At 46.7% G+C, this 18,093-nt stretch overlaps 2 protein-coding genes across 2 annotated transcripts; both read right to left on the bottom strand.

Moving 5' to 3' along the window:
- Positions 1 to 6,661: 6,661 nt before the first annotated feature.
- LOC139059550 (G-protein coupled receptor Mth2-like) lies at positions 6,662 to 8,605 on the bottom strand. Its single transcript, XM_070537977.1, has 2 exons — positions 8,457 to 8,605; positions 6,662 to 7,403 (listed from the first exon to the last, which is right to left on the bottom strand). Exons 1-2 carry the CDS (start codon positions 8,603 to 8,605, stop codon positions 6,662 to 6,664), a joined length of 891 nt encoding a protein of 296 aa, XP_070394078.1.
- LOC139059230 (uncharacterized) lies at positions 7,354 to 15,362 on the bottom strand. Its single transcript, XM_070537368.1, has 3 exons — positions 13,207 to 15,362; positions 11,456 to 11,583; positions 7,354 to 8,675 (listed from the first exon to the last, which is right to left on the bottom strand). The coding sequence occupies exons 1-2, from the start codon at positions 15,117 to 15,119 to the stop codon at positions 11,502 to 11,504; spliced, it is 1,995 nt and encodes a 664-aa protein (XP_070393469.1). The 5' UTR covers positions 15,120 to 15,362; the 3' UTR covers positions 7,354 to 8,675; positions 11,456 to 11,501.
- Between the last annotated feature and the right edge of the window lie 2,731 nt (positions 15,363 to 18,093).

The raw sequence follows: 18,093 nt of genomic DNA, 5'->3' as shown, positions 1-18,093 counted from the left end.
CTGTATATATATCTCATCAAAAGAAGATTTATAGAAAATAAATTAATAGAGAGAGGAAGGTGCTTGTGGAAAGGGCTTGCACGCTGTCCTTTGGCCGGTATGGTTCTTGCAGGAGGCGGTTTCATTGGACGCCGTCTATCGGGCGGACTTGTCGCGAGAATTAAGACGTATCTGTATTTCCAGAAGACATGACTGCAGTTGCAGCAATATCAATCGCAGTCTTTCGCAGTCTCATTGGAAGCAGGGGCTCGTAGTCCTTGAAACATAAAAACAGGTACACACTCTGAAACCCGATTATCGCAATGTTGGCGTATTAATGATGAGAACATACCTAAAATCACTGCGAAATGAATATTAGAATATATCATTGCTCAGTGTGCGCTGTGCTGTGTTCAGCATTCACTGAGCGTGGAGCGCTGTTGCTTGACTTATACCGTTTATTATGGCTATTAAAGAAGAAATCTTATGGATTGCTTCTAAGCCCTGGGTTGCCCATTTATTGGGTATCGCACCGGTTAGCGGTACCAGCAAATTGAAGCGACGACACGCATTGATGCATGTACAGACAATGCACTTGAGACATGACTGATAATTTAGTGTTGCTGTGCGAATACGCCAACCGCTAACATAGATGACGACATATAAGCGCGAAAGAGTGGGCGTCAGTGTTGAAACACGCCAATTACGTTTCATGTCTTTACAGGTACGCATTGCAACAGTCAAATGCGTTAGGTGTAAGAGGCCACATGCCTGAAGCAGTGTTCTCCTCGTCCCTGTAAATAATATATAGCTTGGTCACGCCGTGGCACACTTGATGAGCTGTTTCTTCTCGCTTCGTCGCTGTAATTCCCTTAATCAAGAGGCCGCGCGGTCGCTGGTATCGCTGTCGCGAGGAATAAATGCAGTCGTGCGAAAGACGAATGTCTTTTGAAGCATGGCTCGCAGATTGCCTTCGAGCTCAACATTTTTCAGCATCCGCCTCGGTTAGGGGAGAGAGGGTGTATGCGGCGTTGGAAGAGAGAGTGGGATTGCATGGTGGATGATTAAGTATAGCCGAGAGTTGTTTGCGTTGTGCCCTGACGCCACTGCTGTGCGTGGGACAGAACAGACTGGCTAAACTTTCCTACTTCCGGTTCTTTGGAATCGATGCCGCCAACCTCCGAAGCCAGTTATCTTGTCCATGGTGCGGTGCGTGGCCGTCGCTGCCACATGTGACGTGGGAATGTACAGAAAGACCACGAGAAGCGAACTCGCCTGAGATGCTTGCCTACAATAGGGAGCCGTGGGAGATCCTCCTCGCCCGCCCGGGGCTGGGGCCCAAAGGGGCCTCTTGGACCAGGCGGAGAGAGTAGCCAGGATCACTGGTGTCCTGGAATAGGGACCCACCCAACCGCTTCCCTCCCACCCTACCCTTTTCCTTACTCCCCTCTTCCCTCTCAATAATTAATAAAGTTTTTCCACCACCACCACCCTAACTGGTATAGTTGAATTCCCTAGATTTCCCTAAATTTGGTACGGTAAGTTTGTTCAATTTGTCAATATGCTTTTTGTAAAGATAGTTTTTCATTATGCAAATAGACTACAAATTTAGAGTTTAACTTTAGTCCTAAGCTAGTTTTAAGGTAAATAATTAATTAAGTCGCTATACTAAAGCTGAAATGAAATCGCAGTGCAAGTTGTGGTGCTAACAATACAGTCTCCTGCTTGAACGCCATGTTCACAGAAGAAGACGTCAGCACGTCTATACTTTGCTCTACATGAAAAAGAAAGTTTGGACAGCAACAAACCGCGTGCCACGATTGAGAGGGAACCTCTATCAAATTGTAAAGAAGCATGCCGGATCACCCTTACAGAACGCATAATGTAAATTATGTGAAATCAATTTTTCTTGCGTGCCATTTTTCTTGCATGCCACGACACAACATTTCCCATTTACACGCTCACGCGGCATTTGAAACGTAGTACGCAGGATACGCAGCCATCTTTTTTCTCTCCTCCGTGCCAAAAAGAAAAAAAAAGGAAGACCCACCCACTGGGGCTGTACAGTGAGATTTTGTCCAAGATTGCTCTGCCTATTGGTGGTTACGGGTAAATTTGCATGCATACACTGTTATATAATTTACACCCTTAAAAGTAAAAAAAGGCTGTAAATGTGTCTATAACTCCCACCCATAGGGTGTCCGTTATGTAAATAACACCCTAAGGGTGTGAGTTATAGACACATATACACCCTTTTTCACTTTAAGGGGTGTAAAATATTTTACAGTGTAGACGGCTGCGCCGCGCGACAATCGCCTTGGCGTGGTCAGCGCTAGGCGTATGTGTTCGCTCATGCCGACATTTATTAGTGCTGCTTTGTTTGTTGTTGCAGCGTGCGTTTGTTTTGCCGGTTACCGAATATTTCAATCAAAGGCCACATAAATTGACAGCACAGCTAGAGGTACGAACGGCTATAGCACAGTAGTTGTGTTCCGTTATCAAGCCCAGGACACGCGCGCATCTTGTCGTCTAATTGCGGAGATGCGTTCACTGCGCTGCATGTGGTATACGATCATAAGTGGCGCTTCGAATGCTAGCACAAATGCAGTTTGAGGTGGCTGAAACTGAAACACGCCGTCACGTGAGCAGTTCTTCGTATCTGTGTTCGCAGCAGTGAGGTTTCTCACATCAATGAGTGTTTCTTTCCTCCATGTCCAAGTGAAAAGTTTTCCCCTGATATGGATAATTTTCTCTATTTCCCTAAACAAGTAGCAGAACTCCTACATATAGGAAAATTTCGCTGGAGTTGACAGAACTGCTTGGAATACAGAGGGCTGCACATTCCACAGGAACTCGAAATCTTAGCTTCATACAAAAAGACATCTCGTCGTGCACATACTTAACAGAAGACGCTTGTTTGCTTTATTGGAAGGACGGATTAAAGCTTTCGCTTAGACCTGTCTGTACCCGCGTTTGTGCGCTTTTGTCGGGCAGCATACAAATTATGTACCATCCGAATATTTGTTTATCGTTCACGCCTCTGGAACTGCTTCCGCTTGTCTTTCAGTTTCTTTACATTTTATTTCCTATACAATAAAGCATCAATTACAGGTCCACGCTGACGCTGCAGGTATTCGTCGGTTTCTTCCTCTCCTTATTTCTCGTTTTTTCATTGCACTCGTTACTCTGTTCTCTCCGCTTCAAATTCTGTTGCCTTGGTTAGCGTACACCGAACATAACTCGTTGCACTCAACGACATTTGCAATCTACTGTTTGCACACATGAACGTCAAATGTGCTTAATGCGGAATGCATGGTACGCTACTCGTCAGAACGCCTAATATTTTACATGAAGTTTAATAACAGAAAGTGCATATGCGTGAGAGAGAGAGAGAGAGAGAGAGAGAGAGAGAGAGAGAGAGAGAGAGAGAGAGAGAGAGAGAGAGAAAACAAGGATAGGAAAGGCAGGGAGGTCAACCAGAACAGCATCCGGCTTGCTACCCTACACTGGCGGTGGGGAAAGCGGAATATAAAGAGGAAGAAAGGTAGAGAGTAAGCACTGAGTACGTGAGAATTCAACTGTGCAAATGGAGGTGCTTTTATTATGCCCTGTATCATGCGAGAACAACTCGCTTAGCCTAAGGAAACTCTATCCCTGAGCGACAATACTCCGGTGAACTGAGGGGCTCAATTTGTAGTAGCTGCCATGTACGAGGCCAACAAACAGAAAAGCGAAGGAAAACACATATGTTCACCAGCTCATCTCGGTCTGCATCACCTCGTCTATGTGTTTAGAATTCTGCACAATCGTACATGTTTTGTTCAACTTGTCCTCACCTTTCATCTCTAAAGGTTCGTCTATGTTTACAGGACTGTATGCTCTATAGATATCTTGAGCCCATAACGTTGTTTCTTCTTACGTTACATTAAAAAAATATTGGTGTTAATATATTATGCGAAATGGAGTAGCGGACAGCACTTTAAGGTGACTACATCCCTTTCTTTTATATTTATTTGAATAATAAAAGAAGAAATCTATGGAAAATAATTTGTGTTGTAATTGAATTGCGGAAATAATTACAAATGAAGGTCAAATTTGCGATAAATTCATATTCTTAATACCGGGAAAAGCATCCATTTAGATCAGCGCTCAAGCGGACGAAGACTACTACGGAAGAGGAAGACAAGCGTTGACAACGTTTAACCTGTGCTCTTCCTCGTCCGAATCACTTGCAGTTTGCCCAATTCACCATGCTTCCATAGAAAAATGAAAATGAAAGGGTTCGCATTCACGCGTTGCTGCCGGCGCGAACCGCACCCACGACCTCCTCATTACGGTTGCGGTGCACTGCAAAATAGTCTACACGCTTAAAAGAGAATAAGGGTGTAAATCTGTCTATAACTCACACCAGTATACCCTTTATGGGTGTAAGGATGTGAGTTATAAATTGATATGCACTCTTATTCACCTTTAAGGATGTAATTTTTTTTTACAGTGCGGTCTGCCGGTTAAGCTAGGCGTCGGCTGTCCGTCCATCCATTTTCTTGAGCACTTGTGCAAATGTGCTCGACTAAACAAAATTCAGACAAACTAGACAACATTAAAAAAAAAGTTTCCATGTGCTAAAAAGAAAACCTGTTATCAAGATTAAATACTCAGAACCTATTCATTAATCAACATCACAATCGCGACGAAGGGCAGGCCCCACCCAAAAGCATCAATGTGCTATTCATCAAAGAGAAAGAGAAAAATTCACAAGGTTTGCACCCAGTAGACCCAACATAGGAGAAAGACGGACCTGAAGATGAGAAGGAGGGAAACCAACTAAGTGTGGGCGCTTACAGACACGTGATTATCGAGCACGCACCTAGAGGCGGCTAGAGCAAATCAGTATGGCTTCTCTGAACCGCAAGGAGCGCTCTTGTAGCACGTGCACATAGGCGACGCCTGATGTGAGGGCACGAGTGCCTTTCGCCCCACGAACCGTCCCGTAACTACAAAGCCGTTGCACCGACATTTGGGGTCAGACTCTCCCACTGAAGTGCTGACGGCCATGCGACATGGTCTAATTCTCTCATAGCAAACTCGCTATTATGCAGGTTCTGTCTCATAAAAAAAAAGATGACAAACGAACTCTCTTCTTGGAGGCAGTCGACGCTTCAGGTGGACTCACGCATGGGTACAATAACATGCGCGACCGCGCTGCCATGACTTTCTTTTACACATATAAATCTGCCAACTCATCATGTTCACGTGGTAGGAAAAGCGCCACAGTCTATAAGAGCCTACACTTTCAAGCCCACCGTGTAGTAAGGCAGGACTCCAATTGCAGTTGCGGTCTATTACTTCGCATGGTGGCACACTGACGGTGCTACGTCTATAAAAGAAGGTGCGACATGATTTACTTGACAAGCAAGTTATATTGCATGAACACACGTGCACAACGCACATACACAAAGCACATATGTACACCCAAACACACGCGAACGCGAACACCTAGACACACACAACACATGTTGCTCTGAACAGCATGCAAGATAGCTGCATATGGTGGCATATACTTTGCATACGATACACTCTTTCACAAGGTACTGTGTTTTATCATGGATGAGAAGAAAGATTCCGAAGATGTCTTACGAATTACATTAACTGTATCTGCTAGCTATGGTGTACACCGCAAATGTGCTGCGAGGCGCAATCAATTGAATTCGGTTTGTGCAGAATCCTGTGGACAATCTGTCTATAGGATCTCGTTGTAGCTGCACTTACTGTAATGAGTGCAGCCACAGGTATAAATGAACAAACGCTGCTTCTAGAATTCTATTGTTTGTCTTGGAAAACATGGACAGAATGACCGGTATTATTTAACGTACATTATCTTGTGCATGCCATTTAGAATCCAGTTGTACGGTTTTTTCTTTCTTTTTTCTTAAACATTATTGCATTTCACAACGCTATGGCGAGCAGTGCACCTGTTTTTCTTTTTTGGATAAGGTAACATGAACAGGTTTTATTTGATCACGAGTTTTAGACTTCGGATAGTGCCAGAGCTAACGGGCTGGCACATGTTCGTTATGTACAACCAACGCGCACATTGGTCGCTTGGACGCAGAAGACACGTCCACAATGAAGGATGTAGGTGATCATGAGGTATGACATTAGGTGGAAGTAGGTAATCGCAAAGATGAAATTTAACGACTCACCGCTAATAATGCCAGTGCGAGGTGTATTTTGCATGACTCTTCAATAACACTATTTTTTTTCACGTGGTACAGCTAAAAGAAAAGGAACGGCTGATACCACTTACTTAACATTATCTCCTACACATACATTAAATAAAATAAAACCTTTAATAATTTGGAGCTTCAAATCTGGGCTTTCCAAAACTACCTTTGCATGCCTCGTTTAGCATTATATTGGACAATACAATTATTACTGTTCATAAACAAATGTATCTGACTCCTGAATGAATTAAGCGCGCACACATATCATACCATACTACACAGTTATCGTCAATGTTCCGTATACAGCTGCGTCTTTTTTCTCAAATACTAATACTAATTCTCAAATACTAATTACTACTCAAATAATACTCAAATTAATACTCAAATACTAATTCACGGTATGTATGAGGTGCAAAGTAGTCGGTAAAAGTAAAGAAAGGCACTGAACACACGCACTGTTAGTTCAGCTTTTCGGATGATCTCGCAGCCGGAGACCGACTGATGTCCTCTCTCGAGCTGACGTCTTTTCCCGACGAAGATAGCTCGGTATGTGCAGTGGACGCGCCTGTAGCAGCGGCTCTTCGTTTTTTTCTGAACCTCCTCGGAAGCAGATGTTCGTAGTCCTTAAAGCCGAAGAACAGGTACACACCCTGAAGGCCGATCAAAACGATTACAATGATGTCGAGGGCGAGAACGTTGACGAAAGCACCGACGAAGCCCAGAAGCCACGTGGTGCCCATGATGAATGCGAGCTTCACAAAAAGCGCCATGTGAGACTTGTTGCCACCGCCTTTGAAGTCAAAGGCCGCCGCGCGTTTGGCGGTGTCTCTTATCTTCACGACGATGTGGATGTAGAGGCCGATGTCCAGAATGAGCAAGATCACCATCGGCATGAGGAAGAAGGCGAGTTGGCTCCAAAGGCTGCCTATCCAACAGGCGAAGCGCCCGTACTGAGGCGACAGCACGAAGTTCGGCGCCGTCCAGTTCAGCACCAGACACAACGCGACGACGACGACTGGTGCGCCCCAAGCGACGAGAGCGTAGATCAAGAATCCGCCGTGCCTGCTCGATGAGAGCCGGACGGCCGCAACGTTCTTCCAGATGTCGAAAGAGAGCACGCTCGTCCAAAAGAAGGTGGAGAGGAAGCCGTAGTGCAGGACAGCGGCGAAAACTATGCACACTGGCTTGGACACATCGAAGCTGTTTCCAAGGAGAAAAAGCAAATGACTGCAGAACAGCGTAGCCGAGAGGCATAACGTACACCTGGAAGAGAAGGTCCGCGAAGTTCTATGGAGCATGTACACGACGCCTTTCAAGAATAGGCATACGAGTGACAGGCTGATACAGATGATTGTGAGATAATTTTGTACGTTGTAAGGCTCGTGTACAGGGCTCGTGATATTCGTAATATTGGCGCCTATAGTTTCGTTTTCTGCATTTGGCATCGAAGCGTTCGCATAGTGGTACTGGGGAGCCCTGATGTAGCACTTTCCTTCGTGCCACGAGAAACAAGAATCCTGGCTCACAACTGGTCTTATTAGTGACAACAAATTGGGTCGGAACCGCGTCCTTAATTGTATGCGGGGCCAAAGTTCACGAACGACTTGTTTCGGCAAGCATTTCATCGACGAAAGATCGGCGTCGTTGCATACTCCGCAGTACACGTTCTTGTACACCACTTCGGTTTCATTGGTTTCGTATCGTACCGGAGCGAAATAAGTTAAACATTTACGCTTAATTTCTGGGTCCGTGCCTTCTGGACAGGTGTTGATCTCAACGAGCCCGTCATCGCAGGGCCAGAAGAAAAGGTCACTATTTTCTAACGTATATCGAGGAGGGGCAACTTGGAAATCTCTTCCAGCGCTTCCCGAGGCGTTCCAGAACATGGAAGTGTTGTCCAGGTCATAGTTGCAGAGTGCACAAAACGCGTTGAAGTAGGTCAATCGTTCTGTGGAGACGGGAATTAGGTAAAAAGGATCTTTAAGCTCTTTAGCGTTTTCGCAGGAGTTGCGAACTTCGTCGTCTGGCCAGTTGGGGTCGCACCCGGACACGACGTAAAACTCTCTCCGAGAATACTTTTCAACGTTTCTCCCTATGCACGTGGATGCCGTGTGCGACGAAAGACTAGCACCGGCGTCCCAGCAACAGTCACCGTAGCGTTCGCAGTTCTCGGCACAGGAACATGTGACAGCGAAGAGATCTTCCGTACAATTGACGCGTAAGGCACTGCAACCGTGGAGCTCTTCAGGGCACCGAAGAAGCTCCTCTAGGCGCTCTGGCGGTATGGCCGGGTGGTCTTCTTTCGAAACGTTCCATGGTAGCGTTGCGTTGCACTCACTTTGGAAGCAACAGCAGGTCCCGAGCAGAGCTGCTAGCACAATCAGAGTGAGGACGCCCTTCATGGTTTCAGGAGCGAGACCCGGGTGGTTCAGAGGATGGCGTAATCTTGCACATCACGTGGCCTTGAATAAGCTGCACATAGATAACACAGCCCAAGTTAAATGTTGCATGCTAAAGCTTACTTCAGGTACGAACTTCACACAATACGCAAGAGGCTGCACACGGGCAGGAATCGCACCGACACTGATCGTTAGGATATACACGTGTGAGCGTGGAGGGCAATAAAGACTCAGCAAAAAAAAAACGCAAAAGAAAAAGTATATTAAATAAATATTGCAGTTTCGCCCAAAAGGCGAAACATCGATTGCGATAGCAAATTAGTAGACAGCCATACGACGTAAGGATAGCAGTCTTATTGGCCATATAAACTTGTAAACATTCGCTTACTAACTAAATCAACAAGCATGGTGTCACGCGAGCACAAGAAAACATGAACACATCTTACTCCATGACCGCGGAAACTCGCTGTCCAAACGCTGGAGTGAGGAAGCGCGGAAGCAGCAGCAAGCGAATTGACCTTCGTGCTTCCTATCGCTTTAACGCGAACTAGTAAGCGGCGAAAGCACAGCGCACACGAAGCTATGAACCCTCGGTCCACCTAGACTCTACTCATCGCAGATCGCTTTCAATATGGCGCCCGCATGGCCGAGCGGGGCCGCGCCCTACACAGTAGCCACCGGAGTAGAACGCGTTCTACTCCGGTGGCTTCTACTCTTGGTGGCTTCTACTCCGGTGGCGTTCTACTCCTCCTCCCTCACCCCCCCCCCCCCCCCCCCCGCTCCTCCTGCCCGGTATCTTGCACGCGATGGAAGACGGCGCCCTTCCTCTCCGCTTTCCTCCCTTCGTTCCGCCACTATCGCCGGCCTCAACCTCGCCTGCTTCCACTCGCACACACAGCATACGGCGCGTGGCGACGATGCTTTCGCCCTTGGACTTTATACGGAACATCACACCGACGCCGATCACGGCGGAAATGCGCCTGGAGTGTTCAAATATTTGCAGTATAACTGTAGAGAAAAAATAGAGAACGAGGCGCGACAAGAAACAGAGAGAGCTTCCGAACTAGGGCACCGGGTGCTCATCGAAATCATTTTACTGCATACACCGTTCTGAATGCACATGAACGTGCTTTGACAAAGTTTCAGGCTTAATTCGCGTGATTTTAAACATTACCAGATGCGCTTACTGTTCGCATTGCTCGCATATTCTGTATTTAAAAATTCTGGGGTTTTACGTACAAAAACCACGACACGATTAAGAGGAACGCCGTATTGGAAGATTCTGGGTACATTTTACCGCCTGGGGTTCCTTACCGTGTACCTAGATTTAAGTACACGAGAAGTTTTGCATTTCGCCCCCATCGGGATGCGGCCGCCACGCTCGGAATCGAACCCGTGACCTCAGCCGCACAACGTGATAGCCACTAAACTACCGCGGCGTGTACATCTCCCAGAGTTGCAATGTTGCAATGATTCTATGTTATCATCTATGTTATCAAAAATATACTCTGGTAGAATTTCACAAGGCCTGAATTTTCTTCTTGTGCATATCTATTATAGAAATTATGGAAGCTACACTGTCATCATTTGCAGTTGCCCTTTTCGTTAGGTGGACGTGCCGTATGCGAATAATTTTGACGAACCGTTACGTTAAAATCGATGCCTACCTTCTCATTTACTGTCTATTTGTCAAATAGGAAGCAAAACTACTTTTTTTTTCTTTACAGAATAATAAAAATAGATCCTGTGGGACATACAGAAGTTTCATCTGAGTTGGCAGCGTTGCATAGACGCAGACATAAATTAACGTGTTGAACTTATTAATAATTGAGTGTTTAGCATCACAAGTATGCAGTTGAGGTCATATGTTTATCTCGGAGTTTCAAAGAGGCGATCGCTCTCCAAGGTGATCATACTTCATAACTTATTGTGACGCGATTGTAGCTTGAGATATCCGCTATCGATATCAAAATTGAAAGCACTTGTTTTTTACTTACAGATTCCGAAAGAGCTGAGGCCTTTACAAAGCCACTCAGATTCGATCGCCACCTGGTGATTTACGTTTATGCCTCGATTCTCCTGGACAGTACGCCACTATCTGTTTCGGTAGTCGGCATACGGGTTATTATGCCCGCATTGCTATAGTGTTTGTGACAGTCAAGCCTTCGTCTACGGTCGTGAAGGCCATTTTGTAGGGCGAAGCAATGGGATTTCATTTTGGAGTACGAATACCTTGATGTGCTTCTAGCATGAAAAGCTCACGGGACATATGATTATCCAAAACGCTGTATTCCAGTAAAGCCCGGGCACACAGGCTTGAATTTAGGGTTTCAGGCTGTACTCCTACGGAGTGATCCAATCGTCTTAAAGCAAATAACGACTTTGGAAAATAGCAGACTTCGAATGTTGAATATGACCATATGTCAAAAATTCAGTAGTCAACCAATATCATTCATGTTTCATTTTTTCACTGCGACGTCTTGAGGAATTTTCATTCCTTACTCATTTAACCGAAAAGTAAGAAGCTTAGTTGCAGCCTGTGCTACAAACCAAAAGAAATAAAAATCTGGTAGAAATACTTTAACACACACGCACAGCACACAGACAGAGAGACGGACGGACGGACGGACAGGCACACGGACAGACAGACGAACTGCAGAGGTCTAAGTCCGCTTGGAACAGACTAAGAAACACAAAAAAGAGACGCGTGCTTGGCAAGTCAGACTTTTAAGAAAGTCCACAGAAAAAAAACACACAAAATGCGAAACCTCAAAGCAGGCTTATTTCCGTGCTATAGACAGGCGAAACAAAATATGTGAGCTGAACATAAACGTTTCTTGACTAGATTATTACCTCGCCATTCTTTTCGGCGTCTCGCGATGTCGGTTCAGCGACGCAATCAGGATGCCGTGACATCACCCGCTTCGGGCGCCATTGCAGCAGTGTCGGCCGGTTGCGGAGCTGTTTCCCCTGGCAGTGATCTGGGAGGGAGACAAAGAGAATGTTACAACACGTGTGCGTCAGCAACAGCGGCGCGAAATCGTCGCCAGCGCAGGCTTCGCCACAGGCCCCACACCATCGTGACCCTGCTTGCATCCGGTATACGCGCCTGCGCCCGACGCGATAGCAGATGCGAGACCCTTACTTTGGGAGGGAGGCATGAACGCAAGCGGAGGCAGATGATAATGCTTACTGAGCCGCACATGACACGCTTCGTTTAACTGACATTTAACGTCACAAGGACTCGGGCGGTGGGCAGGTTGCGATGGACGCCTCCGGGTAGTCGTATCGACGGCCACGTGCTTTGAGAGGTGTCTTTGCCTGCCGGTTTCGTACGAAAAAATTTACATTACTGGAAACGTGAGTTTTTTCTTATTGACACAGGGTATGACTAAACGAGCGGGATAAAAAGTGGTGCTCGAGGCGGAGCTATTGAAAATGTACCGAGCTCGTGGCACATGGGGCGATTTTCCGCGGCGAGCAGTTCTGTTAGTTTCGGCGGCTACGATTTAGGCGTTTGCGAGACAGTTAACGTAGACACGCGGATACATTCACTCAGCACTGAGGTTTAACAACGCGAATAACACAAGGACACGAAAAAACGCATGCCACAAACAAGCGCCAGACAATAAGAAAGCACACATGTTGAGCGTTAGCGCACGTCCTGTTCCTTCTTATTTTATCTCTTACTTCAGTAGCACTGCCGTAATGAAATGAAGCGGCCGCGATTGGGTAATTGAAGATTGCCGAAATAATTTTTCCGATATCGGGTTCGAGAGGCTTTCCCCTGTATTGTCCGCACACTGTCTCGAGGAACAAAGTAGGCTTGTAATTATTGCTGTACCGCTTGGAGGATAAGTATTTATGCAGAGTATGCACAGTACAAAAGGCTGCTGTGCAGGTTAGGATAACTTATCTGCGTTGTCTCTCTGGTTTGTTGAAAGACAAACCAGACTACACTTATCAGGAAATGTTTCGTAGCATAGTGTTGCCAAACGCACTAACACTTGCTTTTTTGAGTGAGCGGTTTAGTAATGAAGAAAACGTTCTAATATTAAACTGGCCCATGCAAGACGCGTTAGTCTTTCGTTTTACGCTCTGTAAGATTACAATGGCTTGTTAACTTTTCTGAGAACGCGATAACGTTGGTAGCGTACGACACCGCACACCTTCAGAAAAAAGGCAAACGCGAATAACGAACATCGTTCCCCGTGCGTTGAGAAATATGAATACAGTTCACCAAGGTTCCCATACCATTGTTGAAACACATGATGGCAGCTGTCTTTAACTATAGTTCATGCGTCAACATACCGAATCACGAAAATGTACCAAGGACTAAGCCAGCTACTTCCGCCCGTAGCAGGGAAAGGGGGAGGGGGGGAGGGTGAAATGCGAATAACGGTTCTTCGCAGCAAATTTGCCTACCGCTCACTCACTCACAGGCTATAGTATAGCCAGGGTGCTTTTGCGAGAATAAACAACAATAAACAAACAAACAAATAAATAAATAAAAATTAATTAATTAGTCAGCATAGGAGCTATGCAAACCGAATAGTCAGAGCAAGCATGCACTAAGATGACGTTATTTCGTTTTCTACACAGACCTTGCTTCTGAAATTGTTTGCCATTCGCCCGTCGACGTGACGTCATTTTCAGAAAGTGGAAGCTCCGTGTTCGCCGTTGGCGTATTCTCGCCGTGTTTGTGCCGGCGTTTCGGGAACATGTGACGGTAGTCCTTGAAGCCGAAAAACAGGTACACTCCCTGAAGCCCGACGAAGATGATGACGACAATGTCGAGAGCGGAAACGTTGAAGAACGCGCCGACGAAACCCAGAAGCCACGTCGTGCCCATGATAAACGCGAGCTTCACAAAGAGCGCCATGTTAGATTTATTCCCGCCGCCTTTGAAGTCAGAAGAAGCGGCACGCTTGGTCGTTCCTCGGATCCGCACTACCACGTGGACGTAGAGGCCAATGTCGTACAGAAGCAGGATCAACATGGGGGATAGGAAAAAGACAAGCTGACTCCACAGGCTGCCAATCCAGCAGGCGTAGCGTCCGTACTGAGGAGACAGCATGAAGTCTGGAGCCGTCCAGTGCAGCACTGCGCACAGGGCGACGATGATGAGTGGAGCACCCCAGGCGACGACACAGTAGAGCAGAATGCTACCCTGTCGAGCTGATGAAAGGCGAACGGCCACCACATTCTGCCAGATGTCGAAGGAGAGCACGCTGGTCCAGAAGAAAGTGCAGAGGAAGCCGTAGTGAAGGGCAACGGCAAAGCCGAGACAGACTGCCTTGGGTAGATCAAAGCTGTTTCCGAGAAGAAAAAGCAAGTGGCTGCAGAACAAAGTTCCAGAAAGGCAGAGCGTGCACCCGGAAACGAACTTCCGCGCACTCTTGCACGTCACGTAGACAATGCCTTTCAAGAAGAGGCATACGAGTGACAGAGTGATGCATATGAAGGTGAGATAATATTGCACGTTGTATGGTTCGACCCGAGATCCTGTCACGTTCGTCGTACTGCCACCCGTTATACTCTCAATTGTCGCAGAACTGTTAGCAAAGTGGTACTGGATATTTTTGATGTAGCACTTGTTATTATACCATGAGAAACAGGAGTCTCGGCTCACGACTGGTCTAATGAGTGTTACGAGGTTCGGTCTGAAGGAGGCCTTTTTGATTAACAGACGGGACCATAACTCTGGCACGAGCTGTTTTGGTACGCACTCCATTGACGAGGGGTCGACGCCGTTGCAGAGACCGCAGTAGGCGTTCTTGTACACAATTTCGTACTCGCTTGTTTCGAGCTTCACCGGAGCAAAGTACGTGGAGCATTTTCGTTTCGTTTCAAAGTCGGACCCTTCGGGGCATGTCTGTACGTCTATTAGTCTCGAATCACAGGGCCACAGAAAATAGTCTTTGTTCTGCAAGACGTACTGCGGCGGAGTCACCTGAAGCCCCGTGACTCCCGTTCCTGAAGCGTTCCAGAATGTCGACGTGCTGTCCAAATCGTAGTTGCAGAGGGCACAAAACGCGTTCGAGTATGTTAGCTTCCGTTCAGTAGTGACAGGGATCGAGTAAAACCCATCCCTAAGATTGATCGCGTTCTCGCACGAGTCGCGCACTTCGTCGTTTGGCCAATCGCTGCTGCACCCCGACACTGCATAGAAGTCCCTGCTGAAATACCTGTCGACGTTGCGTCGAACGCACGTTGCTTCTGCTGGCGGGTGTGAGGACACTCCGGCTTGCCAACAACAGTTACCGTAGAGCGCGCAGTTATCCGCACAGGAGCACGTGACCACGTGTAAATCACCCGCACAGTTCACTGGCGACACACTGCAGCCGTGAAGACCATCGGGACATCTAAGTAACTCTTCGAGGCGCTCCTGCGGTATGGCCGGGTGGTCCGTTCGCGAGACGTTCCACGGAAGCGTCGCGTCACAGTCGCTCTCGTCGCTGCGGGCACGAAATACGTAGAGAGGGGCCAGCAAGACAAAAATTGCGACGTTCTTCATGATCTACGGGTCACACCGCACCATGTCGAAGCGTTGGGCAGACTTCGCACCGCACCAGATTGCCGGGACGAACTGCGTTCAGAAGCGATGTTGAAATCCCTTGCAGCAGTTTACCTTGGACGCGAACTTGTGAAATTGAAAACCCAGGTGGCCTTGCGCCGTCTCATCACAGGCGGAGCGAGCGACCGGTAAGTGCGTGAAACCAGTGCGCAAGCAGTAAACGGAGCAGATTATACATGCCGCTCTTGTAGGCAGTAGCCACGCAGAGAACTGATAATTCTCTGGACGGTATTTTTGGCGCTGATGAACAAAGCAGTATGTGCGCAGTGCCCGTCACTAAAAGTGCCCATTTTCTCCAGGTTGTGCTTACAGATTATATAACATCCCCTAAATGGAAATATTGCTTTTAGTAGGGGTGTACGAGTTGTAACTTTTGAGTCCGAATAGAATACGAATGGAGTAGTGCCCGCAGCGAGTCGAATAAAAAACTTTTCGAGCAGTTTTCTACTACATAGCCACCATTTGCACGATATAAAAGAGACAATGCTGACATTCCAATATTCATAACGTCAGAAAGGATATATCACTATATAGCACTTTATTAAGCGTATTTATCAAAACTACAAATGGATCGTCAGGAAGAAACAAGCAGTTATCTCGCCTACACAGGACTTTTCTGAGCGTGCGAATGATCGCTGTGCCGCCGGCAAAGTGTAGCTCCCTTAGCGACGCAGCGTGCTCCACTGAGTGAGTTATCAAGCTCTGTGCCCATGCAGTGCCTGCGGGGACGAAATTTACCGCACTCTTGCTACAATTTTTATGTTTGGTGGCACACAGTTGGCGTTGTGAAACGTTCGTTGCGTATTCGAAGGAAATATTCGTATGTCGAATAACGAGTAGTGACTGTTGCGTTCGCAAAACCGAATACAACAGGACATTCCTCGATTTGTTATTCCAAATATTCGATATATGTTCGCACTTCGCTGCATTCAAGACTAAGACCACATGCCCGCGGCGGGGAGCTGCCGTTTGTCACGTACCTGATACGACCGGGCGTGTGCTTCCGGACGAGGGTGGAGTAACTGACAGGCCCTGCGGTATCGTCGATGTTCTCCTCCGTTGTTGTTGTCGAGGAGGCCGCGCCATCCCCCGGCATTTCTCCCGACGAAGAAAACCTGTCCGGCGAAGGCCGCAGGTGGCCCCCCTGCACGTGGACTAGGGGAGGCAGCGTAATCAGCCCCGACCCTCGGTCCTCTTCCCTTTCTTTCTGCTCATACTTTGAAGGAGAGAGCGGCAGACGAACGGAGGGCGGTGTAAGGGGGAAGGGTTGCCGCGGGTTACCATGCTCACCACACGTCGCTCACTGCCAATACAGCGCAGGCAAGTGTCTTAAAGGCATCCTCTTTCCAGTTAAACACCGCTAGTAAGCTCGGCGGGGATACGCGTCCGGCGCAAGCCTGTTTGAACGCGCGTACACGCAAGACTTGTGTACGTAAGACTTGTCTTACGTACACAACTCCTTTTTTTTTTTTTGTCCACGGGTTCCCTTTTCGTACGCTTCGTTCTAAAAGCCCGTTCTCTGAGGACTGCTTTGACGATAGCTTCATTCGTAATTAGGATTGTTTGAGAGACGATCGACCGTGCCAATTATAATAAAACAAAACAAAACAGGGAGTTCAAGACAAAATGATAATTCACGTAATAGAAGATAATTACGCATTCAGAGAGCATGTAAACTGTCAATACCTACGCTCCGCTCTTTGTTAGAAAGTTCCAGAAAATATGCTCGCAAATTGTTCGGGACATTTCTGTGGTCGCCAGAATTTGACAAATAACTCGCCTTTCGCATTCTCACGAAAGTAAGTTAGAAAAACATAGCAAAAACGTTGGCGACTTTCGAAAAACATTGACTCACAGTAAATGCGCGAATTTCTTACGGAACTAATCAGTAAATGTTACGTTCACAGACATGTGGACTGAGGTAGAGGAAAGGATGTTAAACCAAGGTGGGAGAACGACATATATAGTGGATAGAGGTGATGAACAGGCAACCAGCTATGAAACCGTACTGATCGGCAAAGAAGGAAATGAAAAACAGAGATATCATGGCACTTCAAAGCGCTGAGCACTACTGTTCCAACCCGTAAGGGTATCTGATTCTCTAAACGCGGTGTTATTGGGGAAAATTTCGGGATGACTATTCGTCTGTAGCGTCCGGGAATAGCACAGAAACTATACGGCATGTTTTGTTATCATATCAAAGTACTTTTAAGAAATAAATAAAGAGGTAGTTACCACGTATGATGCCGTGAGTTCTTAAGATAGTAGCAGAAAGGTAAATTAACCTGCGTTTGAAATACTAAATATATGGTTGAAGGGATAGAGTGCCACCGCGTTCTAGGCACCTCGTTCTCTTGCGTACACCTTCTCAAGCTGCTCGATAATTGTGATAGCAGCCATGCTGTTCTATCTCAAGTTATCTAAATCATTGCCTTTGGTCAAATGCCGAAGCAATTACGTGCAGCTGCCGTAGAAAAAACATGGCAAACAGTTTGTATTTTAGGTCAACTGATTTCAAAAAGCATGCCAGCGCGAATGCAAACGTATACGTTAGTGGATTACAGAAATATAATAAAAAGTTGATCTCTCGTTCGGCGCCCACATTAGCGGCTTCGAATTCCATAAAGGAACCTATGTGCCGATATGTAGCCGCGATGGCCTGGACCATCACTCATAATATGTGTTTGAAGCACTCAAAATAAGAAGTGATCTGCATTGCTGTTGCAGATAATATATTTCTGCACTGTGCAAAATGTGTGCAGAACTGTTAGCTGGAACAGCGAACGTATTTCGAGACAAGCGTTCAGAATGCCTTTCTTGAAAATGGTTCTAAGCACAAACTGTCAAGCAAAAGGGTGTGCTATGAGCACGCACTTCCATTCTGCAGTTGCAACATTCCTGATGACTTCACTTT

This window comes from Dermacentor albipictus, chromosome 4 (genome assembly GCF_038994185.2).
Source record: "Dermacentor albipictus isolate Rhodes 1998 colony chromosome 4, USDA_Dalb.pri_finalv2, whole genome shotgun sequence".
Classification (NCBI taxonomy): Eukaryota; Metazoa; Arthropoda; class Arachnida; order Ixodida; family Ixodidae; genus Dermacentor; species Dermacentor albipictus.
The sequence above is the reverse complement of the archived record's forward strand: the minus strand, read 5'-3'. Positions and strand labels throughout refer to the sequence as shown.